This window comes from Amyelois transitella, chromosome 26, assembly GCF_032362555.1.
Source record: "Amyelois transitella isolate CPQ chromosome 26, ilAmyTran1.1, whole genome shotgun sequence".
Taxonomy (NCBI): Eukaryota; Metazoa; Arthropoda; class Insecta; order Lepidoptera; family Pyralidae; genus Amyelois; species Amyelois transitella.
Window position 1 is genome coordinate 1219964 of NC_083529.1, and position 20850 is coordinate 1240813.

The window sequence follows — 20850 nt, forward strand, 5'->3', positions numbered from 1 at the left end:
TTATGAGTATTTTCAAGACTATTAGCTCCGCCTTCCTCGCAAAAGATGAAGACGTGACTATATGTATGAATGTATCATTATAATCCTGAAGTTGGAAGAGATTGACTAAGTAAGGCTTTCGTGAACCACCTATATAAATTTTTCTTCTTCCTTAATTTAATAGTTAAAAAGATAAACATCCAAGGGGCAGGCCAATCAGTTAAAGTTTTTTTTCTGTTATGACTTCACCGGGCATCGAACCCGGGACCTTTTGGTTCAGAGGCTGGAATCCATACCTACATAGAGATTTATGTAACAATCAATATACGTCGTAAAAGTAAAAGTTTATAAATCACAATAAAAAATAGATTTCGTAACACAACTCCATGCGCGTCCAAATAAAATATGACGCAATAAAAAACCTTATTTTGGTTTCGCGATAAATCTATATTTTACGAGCTTTCCCATTAAAGGATTGCCAACCGTAAAAAACTTACAAAAATAATGCGTAAAAATGTATAATATTAGTATAGATTCAAATATAAAAAAACAAACACGGTATAATAAAATAAGCGAACTATAAGTACGGTAAGTAAGTGATTAAAAACCCAAGTCATTTCACGAACTTTCATTTCTCAGTCAGGGGTAGCCAACCGCGAATACCTTGCGCGCGGTCGAATGTCAGGAGTGGCGAATGTGGCTGAAATCGATACCACTAAAGATAAATATATGTCCACGGCGCCTATATCAAGTCTACCAGACTCATTAACAAAGAAGATTTATCAATAAAAATTATTTTAAGATTTGAAAATAATTTTAAAAGTAGGTAAGTTCATTGTGCCTTTTTAATAAAATAAAATTTTTACAAATTAAAAAAAAATACTTTGTTCTGACATTAACATTTTACTTTAAAGTCTCATTTCATAAAATTAATTTATAATTTTACCATAACAAATACGCCTGTTAAACTTTTTTCTATTTTAAAAGATGAAGGCTAATAAAAGAAAAACATGGCAGCGAAATAAAAAAAAAATTGAGTAAAAATAAAGAGAAATTCAGTAATTGGACCCCCATTGGTCAGATCGGTGTCAATTACTTCGCCACATTTTACCGCTTGTCGACATTTCACTGCGCGCAAGGAATTTGCGGTTTTGCACCCCTGGATTTATTATTATAACTAAAAATATATATATAATAACAATTATAGCAACTACAACATATTAATTTAATTATCTAAGACGTCATGAACCTTTCAAATTTACAAAATTGAGAATTTACAAAAAATAACTTACCCGATTTTTATTCCTCACGAATTCAAAAATTCATTTGACACATCTGACACACTATTAAGATTTTCAAAAGTTATAGCGTTACAAAACAAAAAAAAAAAATAGTAAATAACATATTGTATTTTGTACATTAAAGTATAAACAAATATATACTTTGAAGGCTACTAGACGCCCTTACAGCGAGGTAAAACATCGTGAGGAAACCTGCACCATCAATGACAACTTAACATGGAACTTTGGTCCCATGATGAGACAAAAACTTAACTTTCTTTTTAACACAGTCGGATATAAAAACAGCTAATGGAAACGTGGGATTAGAAAGAAGGTTATTAACATACCTACGCTCCTTTTATGGTTGAAGGAAGAAACTGCATTTCTATACTACTTGTATGATGTTTTACAAGCGAGGAGCTAATTTCTTTAATGCAATTAGTTTTCTCTATAATTATCTAGAAATTTTAAGTTCACCTCTATTTATATTGCCTGTGTAGACATTTTCTTTATTTTTAACTAGACTTTGACTTGGGTTTGGGTTTGCCGTGTGGTTCCCGCCAATAAAATAAAGAATAGGACCACTTCTTTTCTTTCCCATGATTTCGTAAAAGGCGACGAAGTAATAGGCTAACTTAGGACTCTTTTAGGCAATGGGCTAGCAACCTGTCACTATTTGAATCTCAATTCTATCATCAAATTAAAAGCTTAACGTGACCTATCAGTCTTTTTAAGACTGTTGGCTCTGTCTACCCCTCAAGCCATATAGACCTTACTATATGCATGTAGGTACGTACTTTGACTTGGGTTATAAGTAGCCTCAGTACATTATTGTTAAAAGTTATTTTTATCTGCCAAATATCATCTTATTTTTTGTAGGTTGTCCATTATTTTTTAAATACAATCAATTCAGAAGTTATTATAATAAAAAAGAAATTAAATATAACAATTAAACCTAATAAAAAAAAAGAAAATGAAATAATATTAAAATAAAATTACGTATAAAAGTTAAAAAAAAAAAACAATTACAAACAAAATATAGAAGGATTTTCATAAAATCCCACGCCGCAGTTATAAATGTGATTGTTCGTTTAACGCGAGCGAAGCTGCGGGCATACTCTAGTATTGTATAATGTTACGCCTTTCCTCATACCACACGTGCGCAGACGCACGTGAGGTCAATCTGCGTGATTGGATGATAACACCGAATGTATTGATGTAAAGCAATGACTAGTTGTACTAAACTAGATGCAGATTTAAAGAAAAAGAGGAAAACGAGGAATACCATTCGACCGGTTAAAAAAACTACAATTCCCGTGGGATTGACGGCCTCTGTGACACCAGAGGTCCCGGGTTCGAATCCCGGCCAGGGCATGATGAGAAAAGAACTTTTTCTGATTGGCCTGGGTCGTGGATGTTTATGTATATAAGTATTTATTATAAAATATAGTAACGTTGAGTTAGTATCTCGTAACATTAGTCTCGAACTTACTTCGAGGCTAACTCAATCAATGTAATTTGTCCCGTTTTTATTTATTTAAGTTTATTTAAGATTTGCGAAAAACCTGTATTATTTTGTAGGTGGCGCTATTATCTCAATTCTATCATTAAGTACCGCGTGGTTCCCGGCATCAATACAAAAAAGAATAGGATCACTCCATTTCTTTCCCATGGATGTCGTAAAAGGTGACTAAGGGATAGGCTTACAAACTTGGGATTCTTTTTTTAGGCGATGGGCTAGCAACCTGTCACTATTTGGATCTCAATTCTATCATTAAGCCAAACAGTTGAACGTGGCCTTTCAGTCTTTTTAGGACTGTTGGCTCTGTCTACCCCGCAAGGGATATAGACGTGACGATATGTATGTATGTATTTGGCGCTATGTTCGCGCGGGCGAAGCTCCGGCGTAAGAGAGTCCCAACTAATATTTTAAATAAAAGTAAGTTTGTTTGTTTTCTTTTTACGCGTTAACTACGGAATCGATCTTGTTGCGATTTGCTCATGATATGGAGACGCCTGTCCGTCTTCATATCATGAGCAAATCGAAAAAATAAACCTTTGATACCGGTTAAAAACGAAATTATGAAAAACTTGTATTCTCTTGTGGAAGGCATTATATTGGCGCGGGCGAAGTTGCGGTTAAAAGCCGTGGTAAAAAGAATAAATGTAAGACTGAAAATAGGAAGTAGTGACAGATTGTATCATGATTGAAAAAAAGATTGAGAAAATGGCCGATAAAATAAAGGTAACATGACGTTATTGTAGAGGGGTAGACAGAGCCCACAACCTTGAAATGACTGATAGGCCACGTTCAGCTGTATGGCTCTATGATGGATTTGAGATTGAAATAGTGACAGGTTACTAGCCCATCGCCTATAAGAAGAATCCCAAGTTTATAAGCCGATCCCTTAGTAGCTTTTAACGACATCCACGGGTAAAAGATGGAGTAGTCCTATTCCTATAATAGGACGAAGAGGAAAGTGTAATATACGATGTAGATATTTCTTATTTGAAAAGCGAAAAACCGCAGAATCAGAGCAAGTGTACCCAAAAATCTAAAGGATTCCGAATTAGAACTAGGCAAATTTGTTCTGTGCGTGGGTTCATCAAAGACTTGTCGGGGTGAGTTTACATAACGTATGCAAACAAAACCGACAGACTGTTATTAGTATTACATATCGCAGACACGTGCGAATAAGTGGGTCACGAATAAACAGTACAGTACACACAGATATTTTTTACGTTTTTTTTTTTGTCACAATGGAATTTCACTCATTTTTTTTATGTCAATCTGCGTTCTCGAATGTTCTGGGGTAGCGTTCAAAAAAATTGGAAAAATTCCTCGTTTTGTTTTTAAAATCCACGTTCGAATCTGATCATTGGTAACCAGATATATTGGATATTTTTTTCTTTTTTTTGTAACCATGTTTCATAACCAGCTACAAAAGTGGTTTCTCTTTCCATTTTTAACTGTAAAGTGTCTAGAAATAAACCTATCTATATTACGGAAGGAAAAAAAAAAACTATTATTATAGGAATATTCAACGCTAGTCTAAACAGACAAACATAATTAAATTCCTAAAATGTCAGTATCCGGGTAAAGAGATTTTTGTGTAGGTACTAAATGACTCTTTGATGAGTCACGTTCATTAGTTTGAGTGATAACCGATACTCTTACGGTGAGGGAGAATGTCGTAAGGAAAGCACAATGTGTAACCACAGTCTGATACGGCTTACGTTCCCCTGCAAAGTTTTATACATACATATAGTCACGTTAATATCCCTAACGGGGTAGACAGAATCAACAGTCTTGAAACTACTGAAAGGCCACGTTTATATAGCTGTATAATATTATACCTACCTAAGTTATAGGTACTTAAAAGATTTCATCTTCTGATTATTCATAACTTTCCATACAAAATCATTACACTCCCGTCATATAATGGAATAACTTATATTGGAATTGAAATTCAAATAGTGACAGTTTGTCAGCTCATCACCTAAAAGAGTTTATTGAGAGGCTAATCAACTCTTTTAGGTGATGACCTAGCCATCATTTCTTTCATGCCGTGTGGTTCCCGGCACCAATACAAAAAAGAATAGGACCACTCCATCTCTTTCCCATGGATGTCGTAAAAGGCGACTAAGGGATAGGCTTAAAAACTTGGGTTTCTTCTTTTAGGCGATGGGCTAGCAACCTGTCACTATTTGAATCTCAATTCTATCATTAAGCCAAATAGCTGAACGTGGCCATCCAGTCTTTTCAAGACTGTTGGCTCTGTCTACCCCGCAAGGGATATAGACGTGACCATATGTATGTATGTATGTTTGTATGTGTAGGTCAGTGTGTGACGGAGTCAGCCTCGTCATTACACCAAGCACCCATTACTCATTCAAGGAGACCAACAAGACAAATCTTCAGTTGTGACACTTAAGAGTAATTGTATCAGCTAAGTACCCAGTCATCTGGATTGGAAACGTGCTGTTTATTTATAGGTATTGAAGTGTGGAACGTTTTCTTTGAAAGGAATGATACATACATACATATGGTCACGTCTATATCCCTAGCGGGGTAGACAGAGCCAATAGTCATGAAAAGACTGAATGGCCACGTTCAGCTATTTGGTTTTTCTTCTCTCTCTCTCTCTCTCTTCTCTCGGCTTGACTTCTTCCTCCATATATTAATCTCGGTTACATTCTCATCTCTCTGGAGAGGATACGGCTGTCCATGGATCCTGGATTGGGTGAGTCAGGTTTTACACGAAGCGACTCCCATCTAAACCCCACAACCTTTGTAGGGAACCTTTCCTGTATTGGATCATGTTTAAAACTACACCAGATGAATCTGCACATTACCTTTATCCCTTTAGAGGTAGACAGTCTTAAATGACGTGACTCGCAGGCCTTACACTGAATGGCGGGGCCCATGCCCTGACTCAGGATTTTACTAGACCATTAAGTTAGTTTCTGAGTTAGGAATGAGGCGCCAAGGATTAATATTCAGAAAAAGTGCGGTTATTACATAAAAGAAGAATCCCAATTTATAAACCTTTCCATTGATTGACTTTTATTGAGGAATCTACATGGAAGGAAAGGCAGCTAGCCCACGCTATTATACATATCTTTGCTATCAGATCATATTGGCAGCTGTGTATTGTAATTATAATGCTGTTAACAATTTGCATTACATATTGAACAATTTCTTATTACATAAGCTTTCTCGTGCCGCTAAATCCTTATTTTCACATCACTCACGGTCATTCCGTGGACCGTCACAGGACTGACATCGCAGAAAACTTGTGACGTCATCCTTCTGTCGGTAAAATCCGTACTACAATTATTATGAAGAAGAAGAAAAACAAATATAATTCTTGTTTAAAATTTTAAATCGCTGTGCCAGTTTAAAATAAATCAAACACAAATTGAGAAAAGAAACATTTTTTTGCATGATTCACATAAATTGGTGGTAACATGTAAAATTCATTTTTAATTATATTTTTTTTAAATTCCCAAAGTCGCGAAGCCCTGAGTTAAGTATTGCATAAACTTGTAATTGGATACTTCTTGCCGACATTTCCTTGTTTCACGCGTCGGCACTCGCAGTCATTCCGTGGCCGTCACATGACTGACATCGCAGAAAATATGTGACGTCATTCTTCTGTCGTGATTTATTGCACGCATGCTGAAGACTGTAAAATATGTTGTATTAAGATTAAAGGTTGCGTGTGGTTTTAAGGGATTATCGTAGGGTTCGACTATCTGCATAAATGGTCGTTTATGGCATATCTCCCGGGAATATTTAGTATTTTTTTCCAGATGACCTTTTTAGTACCTACTATGTGTATTGATACTCTGCCAAATAAAAAAAAAAATGGTTGAGTGCATATGTGCCGTGTGGTTCCCGGCACCAATACGAAAAAGAATAGGACCATTCCATCCCTTTTTAATGGATGTCGTAAAAGGCGATTAAGGGATAGGCTTACAAACTTGGGATTCTTTTTTAGGCGATGGGTTAGCAACCTGTCACTATTTGAATCTCAATTCTATCATTAAGCTACATAGCTGAACGTGGCCATTCGGTCTTTTCAAGACTGTTGGCTCTGTCTACCCCGTAAGGGATATAGACGTGACCATATGTATGTATATATTAGGGTGTCCCAAAAAAATCAAAGTAGTTTTTTTATAACGCATACCCTCTAATTTTGTTCGAATGATGTCAAAACTATCGTATATAAAATTTCATCTACTTAGAACCACGGCAACCCGTGCCGACTTACATCGGGAAATGTGGGTACTTGTTTACTAGGCGCGCGGCAGCGAGCGTACCGACATTCATGTGATTACTTGTTTGTTTTATGAGTGAACGCATTGTTTTCTTTCAATCAAGATGTCGGTGGAGTTACGCAGTTCAAAAAAGGATATTTTCTTAATAGGGAACGTAAAACATCAATTTACTGGTTCAAAACTTCCCTCAAATGGACAAATACTCGCAGTTCTATTCTACAATATTCGTGAAGTGAATTTAAGTGTAAATGAAAGTGCAAATCTAGCTATTCGTGAGTGCATTATTTATTGGGAAAAGGCACGTATTCCAACTAAATCTTTTCCTAACTGCGTTAAGAAATTAGTTAATTTATACCAAGTTTGGAGGGATTTACAAAAAAATTCTAAAAAGACGCAAAATGTGTTTCAGAAGCGTCGACAAGATTTTGTTACGAACTTAGACAACTTATTTGATATTGCACATGCCGATGCGCTTCAATTAATAAAGATTGACGAAGATAGGATCTTCTTACAGTGACAGAGAGAGCCAGGTCGGCCTTGTCACTTAGCTGGAGTAGACAAAAAACTGGCCGAAAAAGAAGAAAAGGCGCGAATTATGAGCATTGAAGAGCAAAAACGGCGTGCTAAACACTTTTCAACTCTGTTGCCTTCAACTTCATCTCATGTTCCTCAAGAAGATTCATCATCTGATTCTGAAAAAAAAAGTACACAAGAAATAATTCCTATATCCGTTGAGAGCACACGACCCGAGTCTTATATTTCTGAAAGGAAAAGTTTTATAACTCCAAAATTGGTTGCTGCATTAGATCGGTGTCAGATAAGTATGAGGAATTCTGTTTATATAATACAAGCAACAATTGAAGCTCTTGGACATAACATTGACGAATTTCTAATAAGTAAGTCAACAATTCAAAGAGTTCGTACGGAAAAGCGAACAGAGCGCGCAGAAGCAATTAAAGTTGATTCCCAGAACAAGGTACCAGATACTGTAACCGTCCACTGGAATGGGAAGCTGTTGCCCGCTTTAGATTCACGCAAATGTAAAGAAGAACGTCTTCCAAAACTTATTACATATGATGATAAAGAACAACTACTTGCTGTACCTAAATAGGACAACTCTTCAGGTCGTGAACAGGCAGAAGCTGTTTGGAATGCTCTTTTAGACTGGAATCTTGAAGACAAAGTGCAGATGCTGTGCTGTGATACTACTGCTTCAAACACAGGTCGCATTAATGGCGCCTGTATGCTCCTGGAACAGAAATAAGACAGGGAAATGCTTATATTTGCATGTCGCCATCATGTATACGAATTAGTATTGAAAGGCGTATTTGAAACTAAAATTAACCAAATTACGACGAGCCCTGACATCCAATTGTCCAAAAAAACTGGAAAAACATAAACTCTGAGAAAATAAAGAGTCATTAAGAAAAGCTTTCTTGTCTGAGTGACGCAAATATTAATGAACTGCTAGAGTTTTACCGGAGTGAGTTAACTAAAGATATTGTTAGAGACGACTATCGCGAATTAATAGAGCTTTCAATAAAGTTTCTTGGTGGTGATACAGATAAATTTAAGATACGGCCTCCAGGCGCCATGCACCAAGCTAGGTGGATGGCAAGAGTTATTTACTCTCTAAAAATATCATTTCTAAGCTCGCAATTCAGAATCGCAAAGAAGGAAAAGGAAGCCCTCCTTGACGTCTGCCTATTCATCGTCACATCTTACGTCAAACCCTGGCTGCAATGTATTTTGGCAGTGAATGCTCCTTACCAGGACCTGCGTTTTAAAAGCCATGAAGGCTTACGAGGCAATTGACAAAAGTATCTCAAACAGCAGCTTTACAGAAGTTCTGTCAGCACTTGTGGTATTTGACCGACGAGGTGTCTATCTTGTCTCTCTTTGATGATAGTGTAGACCAAGAGAGTAATCTAGGTTACTAACTTGTCCAAAACGATTCCATCAGCTCTTGGGAAACGGTACATGCCATCAAAAGAAGAACTCTGTGGCCCACTCTATGAAAAACAATTGGAAGACTTCGTTTCCGCCAAAAGCAAATCTTTGTTCACTCGGCTGAAACTTGACGACAGCGCTCTCAACGAGTCTCCTTCCTTGTGGTCAAATAATGCTTCATTTCAACAAGCTAAATGAAGGTACAGAACTTAAGAGCAGTAAACGATACCGCCGAAAGAGCAGTCAAGTTGATGCAAGACTTTCATGGCTTGATCACTGTCGAAGAGGAACAGAAACAATTTTTATTACGTTGCGTACAAGAACACAGGCAGATATATCCAGACTGTAAAAAGCAAACTCTGAAAAGGAAATATGAAAAATAAAGCCCTTATTACTATTTACTGATGTTACTATGTTTTATGTATTGGATTGAAATTAAGTTCTTAAATCTCCCTTATCTTCCCTATTTCTCCATACTAGCTTTCAGATTCAAACTTTGAAGCTAAGTCGGCACGGGTTACTATTATCAGATTGCAATAATACTTCATATTTAAGACTTATGGGTCAAATCGAAAAAAAATAGAGGGTATGCGTACCCAAATTCCCAAAAAAAAAAATCGCCCTTATAGCCTGGGACACCCTAGTATATATGTTGAGTGCATACAACCTTGTCCATATTGGATCGCATTCATCTTCTTCCTTGGCTTCACGGTTGCATCCTCACCTCTCTGGAGAGGAGCCCGGGGTATGCCTTTGACCATGGATCCTGGATTAGGTGAGTCATATATTAACACGAAGCGACTCCCATCTGAACTCTGCAACCTTTGCAGGTCTGACCCGTACTGGATCCATGGTTACACATTCAGTTGCCTGAATATGCAGGTCACCATGTTCCGTATCTGGATCACAATCTGTTTCAAAGCATTAATGATTCATAAACCCTTGCTCTATTTATTTAAATTGTTGTGTAACATAAACAACCGTTTATTTTATACCAACGATATGGGACTACCGGGTTGATAGCATAAGTACAGGCGACGAGACAAATGTTATTGTAATTATTCGTCATTATTGTAACCGTCTGGTAGTGAATAAAAATATATTTATTTATTTATTTATTTATATACACAAAATAATATACAATAGGACCACTCCGTCTTGTTCCTATGTATTTCGTAAAAGGAGACTAAGGGATAGGCTTATAAACTCGGAATTCTTGTTTAAGGCGATGGGCTAGCAACCTGTCACTATTTGAATCTCAATTCTATCATTAATCTAAGCAGCTGAATGTATGGCATGTATATTATAATATATAAGAGCATGTAATACAGTAATTATAGTACAATGGTGCTACTTATTTCAATAGAAATCTCTTCCAGTAGAGGAGGAGTTCACGTGAGAGGAGCGATTAATATTGGAGCAGTATGGCGTGTGCATAAATATAAAGAACTTAACGCATTCAACATATGTATTTAAACACACATTTAGTGGCAATACTTACATTCATAAACATGGAATAATAAAATAAATCACAATAATAAACTACATATTATATATATGTTTATAAGATAATTAGTATCAATATAGAGTATATAGCAAGTGATAAAGAAACGATTATTAGATATGTATGTATGAATAAATTTTCTCATTTCAGTGGCATCTTGTTATATTAATTAAAAATTAATTTTATCACTTCAGTGAGTGACTGCACCGTATGTTTTGTGGTTAAAAGGTAATAACAACACATTGTAGTATTGTAACCAGTTCTAACACGTAGTTTACAGCTTGCCGAGCGTGTAATTGCACGTCTTTTATCCCGAACGGGTCGGTCAGAGCCTTTGGTGGGTTAAAATACACGTTTGATTATTTGTGGCGTTCATGTTGTATCTTAACCAGGTCTGACAAGTAATTTACTGTTTTACAAGCGGTTAATTGCACGTCTTTTATCTTTAGCGGGGCAGTCAGAGTCTAGGTTAGGTAAAAGGAAAATTTGTTAAGTTTTATGAAGACTGATTTGCTTGGATCTCTTTTCTTCTGTATTTTCAAGTCACGTCACGTATATATCCCCTGCGAGGTAGACAGAGCCAATAGTCTTGAAAAGACTGAAAGGTCACGTTCGGCTGTGTGGCTTTAAGATGCAATTCAGACTATTTCTAAACTTAGATTCATTGATTTTTTAACAAATACACTAACCGTTTTTATATATTGATTATATAATTTTAAAGTGACTTAAGGCAAAATAATACTATAATTTTACTAGCAAATAACTATAATTGTATAGATTTTCCATAGAGAATTTATAGACTAGCTATAAAGTCACTCTCCTCATCAGTTTTCAGTCGTAAAATAGACATACAGTTGTATAATAACTATGACTTTCACTTAAACAATAGTCCGCCAATTTTCCAACCATAAACTAATAAGAGACAAGTGTTATGAATGTCTGTTTATGAGGCGAGATCGCCATAACTGTACAGTGTGGCCACTAAACTAGCGATAGTGTTCATACGTAAAGCTGAATGTGGCCTTTCAGTCTCTGTGAGTTTGTTGGCTCTGTCTACCCCGTAAGAGATAAAGCTTATATTTTATGCCCCGAAAGCGTCGAACATTACCCTTACGGGGCATAAAATAAAAGCTTTATCTCTTACGGGGTAGACAGAGCCAACAAACTCAGAGAGATTGAAAGGCCACATTCAGCTGTATGGCTTAAAGATGGAATTGAGATTCTAACAGTCAGCAGCTAGTTTATTGCCTAAAAGAAGAATCCTAAGTAGTAATTAGTCTATCTCTTAATCGCCTTTTACGATATTCATGAGAAAAAGATGCAGTGACTATTCTAAAGTTTCGGCACCTTTTCAAATGTATGTTATTTCATTTTTGTGCCGTGTGCCGTGTGGTTCCCGGCACCAATACAAAAAAGAATGGTCTTTACAAGACTGTTGGCTCTGTCTAGGGGTATAGACGTGATTATATGTATGTATGTATGTTATTTCATTTTTAACAGCGTCTGATATAATTTTTAACTCTTATTCCGTGGCCACATTTTCTTCAGCAACACAGTAGCTATATTTTATTTTATCGTTTGTTACATAACGGACTTTCAACGGTGCTCGTAAACTCTACGACTCTGAACTGCCCGTAAATAATATGGATGTGTAGTTGGAATTTAATGGTCAAAGCAAATATAGATAGGAATTTACATGGTATTTAAAAAGATGCTGACTGATATAAAGGTATTGCCGTGTGGTTCCCGGCACCAAAAGAAAAAAGAATAGGACCACTCCATTTCTTTCCTATGGATTTCGTGAAAGGCGATCAAGGGAGAGGCTTATAAACGTGAGATTCGTCGATGGGATAGCACCCTGTCACTATTATGTCATTTATAGAGTCCACATTCTGAGTGTCCCTCTATCCATTTCAGTCAAAAATACTAAATGTACAGACAAAATATTTTTACAGTTTTATTATACGTATAGATAAGTTTGCTTTACGAATCTCGTATTCATAACTCGATTTGGCCTAATACGCGTATTTATTTAATGAAGTATCGTATAAATTACTCCATAAATACCTGTTACAATTAAATACCGCGATTTGTGGAACAGATATTCCAAATTATGTTCAGTCGCTGTTAGAATTCAATCTATCTGTTTAATAGTATGTAAACAGGCACTTAAAATGTATCTGATATCTCGTACTTGCGCCTGAGTACCTTAGTATCGCAATTTTACACTTTCAATCTTACTAGCGTTGCTGAACTATCGATAGTTTTAATGTCGATACTATTGCTGCTGACTATTGCAACTATATATCTAAAGTATCGATATAGCCGCTTCTATTGATATATATCTATATAATCACGTCGATATCCCTTGCGGGGTAGACAGAGCAAACAGTCTTTAAAATACTGAAAGACCATTCAGGTTTAAACCGGAACCTTAAGGTTTAATGATGGAGTTGATATACACAAATAGGAACGGGTTGCTAGCCCATCGCCTAAAAGAAGAATCTCAAGTTTAATATCCCATCCCTCAGTCGTCTTTTACCACATCCATGAGAAAGAGAGTCTTAAGAACATAGTTAGTTATGTACTCAACCACTTATGCAAACATACTACATATTTTATCCATAACGGGATAGTCAGAGCCAACACTCACACCCAACAGTCTATACTAATATTAAAAAGCTGAACAGTTTGTTTGTTAGAACGATTATTTTTTCTTTGAATAGACGATTTATCGAGGAAGGCTTTAGGCTATAAAACATCACGCTTCAACTATAAGGAGCAAAGATATAATGGAATATGTGAAAAAAACGGGGGCAACTATTCATCCTTGAGAGCTTCAATGTTCAAATATACCCAAAAAAAAACAAAAAAAAAACACAGCTAGTAAGCTAATAAAATTAGAGGTGTTTGTGAAAGAATGATAGGTTAGCCCATCGCCTAAAACAGAATCCCAAGTTAATGAACTCCCTTGATTGATTTCTACGAAGCACCATTATCTGATAACAAGCAAAACACCTCATCTCATTACCTGCCTTATATTAAGGCTATATTAAAGTCGTTTATAAATTAAAATGTGCACATCTGAAACTCATCTCACATTGTGGCGTCGGTGTTGATCGACCCCTAATGACGCCCGATTAAAAAATCAGGTGGTTTTATACCTCACGACACGACTAACGTTAGGTGCCGTGTGGTTCCCGGCACCAGTACAAAAAAGAATAGGACCACTCCATCTCTTTCCCAAGGACGTCGTAAAAAGCGACTAAGGGATAGGATTACAAACTAGTGATTCTTTTTTAGGCGATGGGCTAGCAACCTGTCGCTATTTGAATCTCAATTCTATCATTAAGCCAAATAGCTGAGCGTGGCCTATTAGTCTTTTTTTTAAGACTGTTGGCTCTGTCTACCCCTCAAGGGATATAGACGTGACCATATGTATGTATGTATGTACTAACGTTAGGAGAGGAGTCTGGAGTGTGTCTATAATTGTAGATGAGGGAGGGAGGTCAGGACTTAACACGAAGCGACTGACATTGACAACCTTTACTTATTCTTTTTGGATCATGGTTACATATCCAGTTGCCTTAATGTGCAGGTTTCAAGAAAAGTAAGAGAATCGGTTAGCAATAGAACTAATGCACGTAACTCAATAAGAGTTGTTCTTAGTTGTCAAAAATATGAAAACGTTATGGTGATGAATGAAAGATAGAAGGATATAATATACTTTTATGATAAGAGAAGACACTGAATGATTTATTGACATATGAATGTAAAGCCCAAACCGCTAGGTTTAGTGACATCAAATTTGGCATGGAAACTCCTTATATGGTCTACGGATGCACTAACAGGGGATTTCCCGAAATTCGCGCGGAAAAGTAATAAAAAGCGAGATTTTTCGTTTCATCTGATCGGAGCCATGTTTATTCTCTGTTTGTTTGTTTGTTATATCTTTATTGTATAGAAATTTACACAGTGACAAGAAAATAGTACGTAGTTTTTTCTATATAATTATAAGTGAGGAATCGAAACCAAAAATCGTATGTTATAAAAAGCATTCTATAAAGATATAACCTGTCGATACGCGAGTAATTTGCCGCGGGATGCCACGCCTACACACTACGGGGGAAAAAAACGTTAACTGCAAAATTACCTACAAGAGTTTTAAATCGTGCCGCATTAAACGTGCTATCAGAATGAGCTGGTGTACAGACGTAGATAGTGAGGGGATACGGTTTGTCGATGAAGTTCGCGTATCGATAATTCTATAAAATGTATTATGGTTGACAAACATCACTGTATAATGGTTGATATTTATGGAAACGCCAAACTGCTAAAATATTCATCTCTTCTCACTCGAGTCCACTAGAAGAGATTTCTATTGATATACGAAGCACCTTTGTGCAGTACAAAGGTGCTACCTATGTCTTATAAGGTACGATTGCGTTTATATCTACAGTCATAGTTTTAAAACTCTTACAGGTTGAAATAGCGTGCGCTGTGGTTCCACTAGATACTTTTTATTCCGGTAAATATTATAGCTCCCGTTGATTCGCGAAAAAAATGGATTTTTACTACGCAGGGTTAAAATTTGGTAGTAAGTTGGGGTAAAATTCGCGCGGTCTATCGTTTTCATTTTGTAGATAGCGCTAAATTCGCTTTAGGTATACTAACTTCGACACAAAATAAATTCATCATTGAAACATTGCTGCATAATAAACTTGGCATAGAAAATATCCGCATTCTGCAAACAGACATTCCTAAACGACAGATGCATAAAACAGTTTAAAAACTGGGACAATCGTAAAGAACAAATGTTTGGGGAGTTAATTTTCCCTAGAATCTGTTCAAAGTTTAAGTCTTATCTTAAGCGAAATTTAATTTGACTACTGTGGTCTACGGGTTCATTCAAAATAGGAATCTGTATTATCTTCTATCTCATTTGTCTGTTCGGTTGAACTCCGGGGTAATTTCTACATATATATCATCACGTCTATATCCCTTGTGGGGTAGACAGAGCCAACAGTCTTGAAAAGACTGAAAGGCCACGATCAGCTGTTTGGCTTAATGATAGAATTGAGATTCAAATAGTGACAGGTTGCTAACCCATAGCCTAAAAGAAGAATCCCAATTTTATAAGCCAATCCCTTAGTTGCCTTTTACGACATCCGTGGGAAAGAAATGGAAAAATCCTATTCTTTTTTCTATTGGTGCCGGGCCACACGGCACTAATTCAGGTTGATATCGAATACTTCTTTTTTTAATCTATAAAACCGGGAAAATTTACAGAGAACGAAGCTGAAGATAGTAAACAGTAGAAAAGGCGGTCTCATCGCATATGCAATCTTTTCGGTTGATAACGCGTATATAGAGAACAAACAAACATATAAACTTACTTTCGCGTTTAATATATTAGTTGAGATGAGATTCACTTACATTATCAATGATAAGCACTCTTATTGTCATAACAAAAACTGATTCGTCATGTTTAAAATCACAGTTTCATTGATAAAAAAGGTAATAAGATACGTCTCCTTATGTTTCATGTTTTGCTCATGAATTGTGCTTAGTCAGAAGCCACACGGTCTATGATAAATGCAGAACCAAGCAAATATTTGCCGTGTGGTTCCCGGCAAAAATACAAAAAAGGAATAGGACCACTCCATCTCTTTCCCATGGATGTCGTAAAAGGCGACTAAGGGATAGGCTTACAAACTTGGGATTCTTTTCTAGACGATGGGCTAGCAACCCGTCACTATTTGAATCTCAACTCTATCATTAAACCAAACAGCTGAACGTGGCCTATCAGTCTTTTCAAGACTGTCGGCTCTGTCTACCCCGCAAAGGATATAGACGTGATTATATGTATGTATATTATACATATATGTAGATGACATTCGAAATGTGTCATAAAAAAATCATTTAATTTACTACTGAGTAAAACTAGACAGAATTAAATTGTTAGGAGTTGGATGTAAGCCATCAAATGAACGTCATAATTAATTCTAATATCCGTCCAGTATAAATACAACATCCGACATGAAACCTTGGGCGTCTAAAACAAATTTCGGTGTATCATTGACACCATTCTTGGTTTACGTTATGTTATGAGGCAGTACAATTGTTTTTCTATAGGAACATCTTGTATTTCCATCGAATGTACCTTATTCTTAAAAATTTACATACATACATACATATGATCACGTTTTTATCCCTAGCGGGATAGACAGAGCCAGCAGTCTTGAAAAGATTGATAGGCCACGTTCAGCTGAATGGCTTTATGACCGAATTGAGATTCAAATAGTGACTGGTTGCTAGCCCATCACCTAAAAGTTTATATGCCTATCCCTTAGTCGTCTTTTACGACATCCATGGGATAGAGTGTGGAGTGGTTCTATTCTTTTTTATATTGATACCGGGAACCACACGGCACATGACTTGAAAAATCTTGTTTACAAAACAACGTTTTATCTTCTCAATAGGTAATTTTCATAAGACCACATAACACAGATTATTTTTATCTTATCTTAACCCTTACACAAGCTTAAGCTAATACAAGCTTAACACTGGATTACAGGTTTAAGATGAAATGCCAAATACTAGTCTTCCATATTCGTGCCGTGTAGTTCTCGGCAAAATAGAATAGGACCAATGTGTGGCCTATCAGTGAAAATTGAAAAAAAATTCAATTTCAAAATTTTAATCATTATTATAGGACAATTCATATCGCTTAATAATTGTCAAATCTTTTGTTTTCACAACATTGGTTGACATCAAATAAATTACCCAAAACTAAGCTTACTGCCGCTTCTAAGTGCAGAAGAAACGGTAACAAACTGCACTGCAGCATTTTCTTCAACAACGTCAACTTCACAACTATCCAAACTTAGAATAGAAATGTGGACGAGAGAATACATTGTCAGGCAATCAGTCTTTCATGACTGCTGCCTCTGTCCGCCCCGCAAGGGTTATTGACGTGATTATAAATGAATGGAATTTTCAAGAGCTTACTAGCATTGACTTTCTATCGTCTTTACTAAGCCAAAATAATTCCCAGACGTCGATGGTTTAACGGTTAAGGTGACCGAATGAAAAGGCATGATGTACAGCTTCAAATCCGACCATAGTCATTATATTAGGTACCAATGAATATAAACCAAATAAAACTTGTATCGTGAGGGAACCTGCATATTGCACATTCAGGCACCTGCAACATTAACCAATCCTACTAATATTATAAATGCGAAAGTTTGTGAGTATGTCAGTATGAATATTTAACTCTTTGACGCAAAGACTACTGAACCGATTACGATGAAATTTGGTATGTAGGTACCTGAAGACCCAGAATAACATGTAGCTCCCGCGGGATTGATAGGGTTTCCACGCGGACGAAGTCGCGGGCGGCCTCTAGTATTACATAATTCTTACATACATGCTTTTGACCCGTAAACAGCAGTGACGTCATTTTCACCCTTCCCCTTTTCTGAAAATCGGTAATAAATATTGCTAACTTTTTAATACTACCTACTCCTCTATCTACCCCGCAAGGGACAAAGATTTGATATTAATAATTCTTTAATTAATATTTTTGTTCACTTTTTTGATGGAAGCTTTATTTATATGTTAAAATTTTGTTGACAAAGTTAGCTTTAGTAACTAAAATTACGCAATATTTTTTACACAACTAAATTCAAGTATTTCCTTAGAACTCCACGGAATTTCTCTACCTGACTTACCGCTTATCGACGCGTACCTAAAATGAGTCAGTCAGTCAGTCATTCTTTTCAAAGCGACCCGAGTAATTAAGAACAATAACTGACTTATCTTACAAGAGATTACGCATTTTGTTATATTTTCCTTCCATCTTTAAGCTTTATTGTTAAAAGAATGTTAAGAGTAATTATTGTATGTGGAGCGCGGTAGAATTGTCATTTTAATTTTTTTTTGAGTACTTACATTGCAAGAAAAAGGTGACAGATTTGTGAATGTGATATAAATATAAATGCGAGAGTCAGTCTGTCTGTTAGGATTTCACATCAATCTTGAGTTAATTCACTATATTAGTACTGTGGATATATTAATAGGTAAAAATGAAAGAAAAAAAATACATATAATTATTTATCACTTAAGAGCAGCTGTTATTTATAGTTATACGTTGATAAACAAAAGTTATGTAATGTTTCTTAGACAATTATAAATGTGTTTTATATAGCTATATATAAATCGATTTAATTTTAATAGCTACTTATATACGATACATACATATAATCACGTCTATATCAATTGCGGGGCCGCCAGCCAATGGAGCCAACAGTCTTGAAAGACTGATAGATGACGTTCAACTGATAGGCTTAATGATAGAATTGAGATTCAAATAGTGACAGGTTGGTAGTCCATCGCCTAAAAGAAGAATCCCAAGTTATAAGCATATCCCTTAGTCGCCTTTTACGACATCCATATGAAAGATTACAAGATATCTTTTTTTTCTATTATTACCGGGAACCACACGCTCACTTTTATATTCACCATAAAATACAACGAATTTATATCAATACCTTAAGTAGGTTTCTACTCGATCATTTTTAAATTAGTCACCAATTTTTACGATTGCGCGCTCTACGAAATACATTTTAACACTACAATTGCATTACTCCCATGCCCTACCTAACAATTGATTGTTTTGATGTCCATCAGTATAATAGTCGTCAATGATCAAGATATCTTAGTTGTGTTTTATCTTTTGTAGTGCGCGGTTGTACATACCTAGTATAGAATATATTGTGTTTTTTTTTTTTGCGGTTGTATAGTATAGAGTATATAGTGTTTTTTTTTAATTTATTAAGTCCTAGACGACAGTTTATTGGATTGTTTGCAATATATTTTATGTAAGTAGTGTTTTGTTTTTTGGTCCCGAAAAAAGCGTAGAAGCGAAGGGAATCATAGTGATTCTTCTAACAAGATGGATATTTCTGATTTCAATTGTAGCTGAATATGGCTTTTGGTACCATTTTGTTTGTTTAAGGCAAAAAATATGTTACATGTAAGGTTACCTATGTTTGTGGTTTGTATGAGGTCGTTCATGTAAAGGTTTAGAATTATTTTAGGGGTAACCAAAATATAAATAAATATATACGGGACAAATTACACTGATTGAGTTAGCCTCGAAGTAAGTTCGAGATACTAACTCAACGATACAATATTTTATTATAAATACTTATATAGACAAACATCCAAGACTCAGGCCAATCAGAAAAAGTTCTTTGCTCATCATGCCCTGGCCGGGATTCGAACCCGGGACCTCCGATGTCACAGACAAGCGTACTACCGCTGCGCCACAGAGGCCGTCAAATATATCTCATATTTTTTTTTCTTTTGTTGCAGATTACGCTGCCAGTACCGGGTGCGGCTTGAAAAATTCTTTTTTTTTTCTAATTTGTATCGAAATCAGTGTATATGTGTGAGAAGGTGGCATTCGACAAGATGACGAACATCAGCCCAGAGACGAGGATCATGATCATGAGACCTCATGATGGGAGAGGGACATGTAGAAGACAGGTTAGTAACTTTTATTAAAATATTATATAAGTATAGTAACGACTAATAAGAATACCGCTAAAAATCCATTAAATGGCTTTTTGAATCACATACCTACATATAATCACGTCTATATCCCTTGCGAGGTAGACAGAGCCAAGAGCCTTGATAATACTGAAAGGCCACGTTCAGCTGTTTGGCTTAATTACTTGGAATTCAAATAGTGACAGGTTGCTAGCACATCGCCTAAAAGAAGAATCCCAAGTTTATTAGCCTATCCCTTAGTCGCCTTTTGCGATATCCATGGGAATTAAACGGCGTGATTCGATTTTTTTTTTGATTGGTGCCGGGAATCACACGGCTTTTTAAATTAGAATTATATTATATACAAAGAATATTTGGCAGGAACTATACATGCTGTGAAGCTTGAGGTCCCGCGTTCGAATACCGGCGAGGGCATGATAAGAATCGAACTTTTTCTAATTGGACTGGGTCTTGTGTGATGGATGAGCTAACGCATGCAAAAACAAATAATATTTAAAAAAAATTGCATACCAAATCTCCCAAAGACACAATTAAAAAAAAAGGCCTTTCTTCGATTTCAATTTCACCATTGAGCCATCCAAATCTAAATGTGGCCTTAAGCCTTGTGTTCGAAGTACCTATTCTGTTGCCCTCCTAAGGACTAAAAACATGGCGTGTGTATAAGTATGATTGGAATTTAGTAAAAAAAAAATAAGAATGTATACCTACGTCATACCAGAGTTCAACGTTCTGTCGCAATTCGGGAAACAAAATATCAGACGATAGTGATTCCAA

General features: G+C 36.0%; 1 protein-coding gene and 1 pseudogene across 1 annotated transcript in view; both read left to right on the top strand.

Moving 5' to 3' along the window:
- The window catches only part of LOC106137047 (facilitated trehalose transporter Tret1-like), an 86795-nt gene that overhangs the window by 39324 nt on the left and 26621 nt on the right, over positions 1–20850 (top strand). The window contains exon 3 of the mRNA XM_060951833.1: positions 19879–20052. Coding sequence (XP_060807816.1) covers positions 19951–20052 — 102 coding nt within the window. The 5' untranslated portion in view covers positions 19879–19950. The remainder of the gene's footprint in view (positions 1–19878; positions 20053–20850) is intronic.
- LOC132903450 (uncharacterized) lies at positions 8483–9646 on the top strand (annotated as a pseudogene).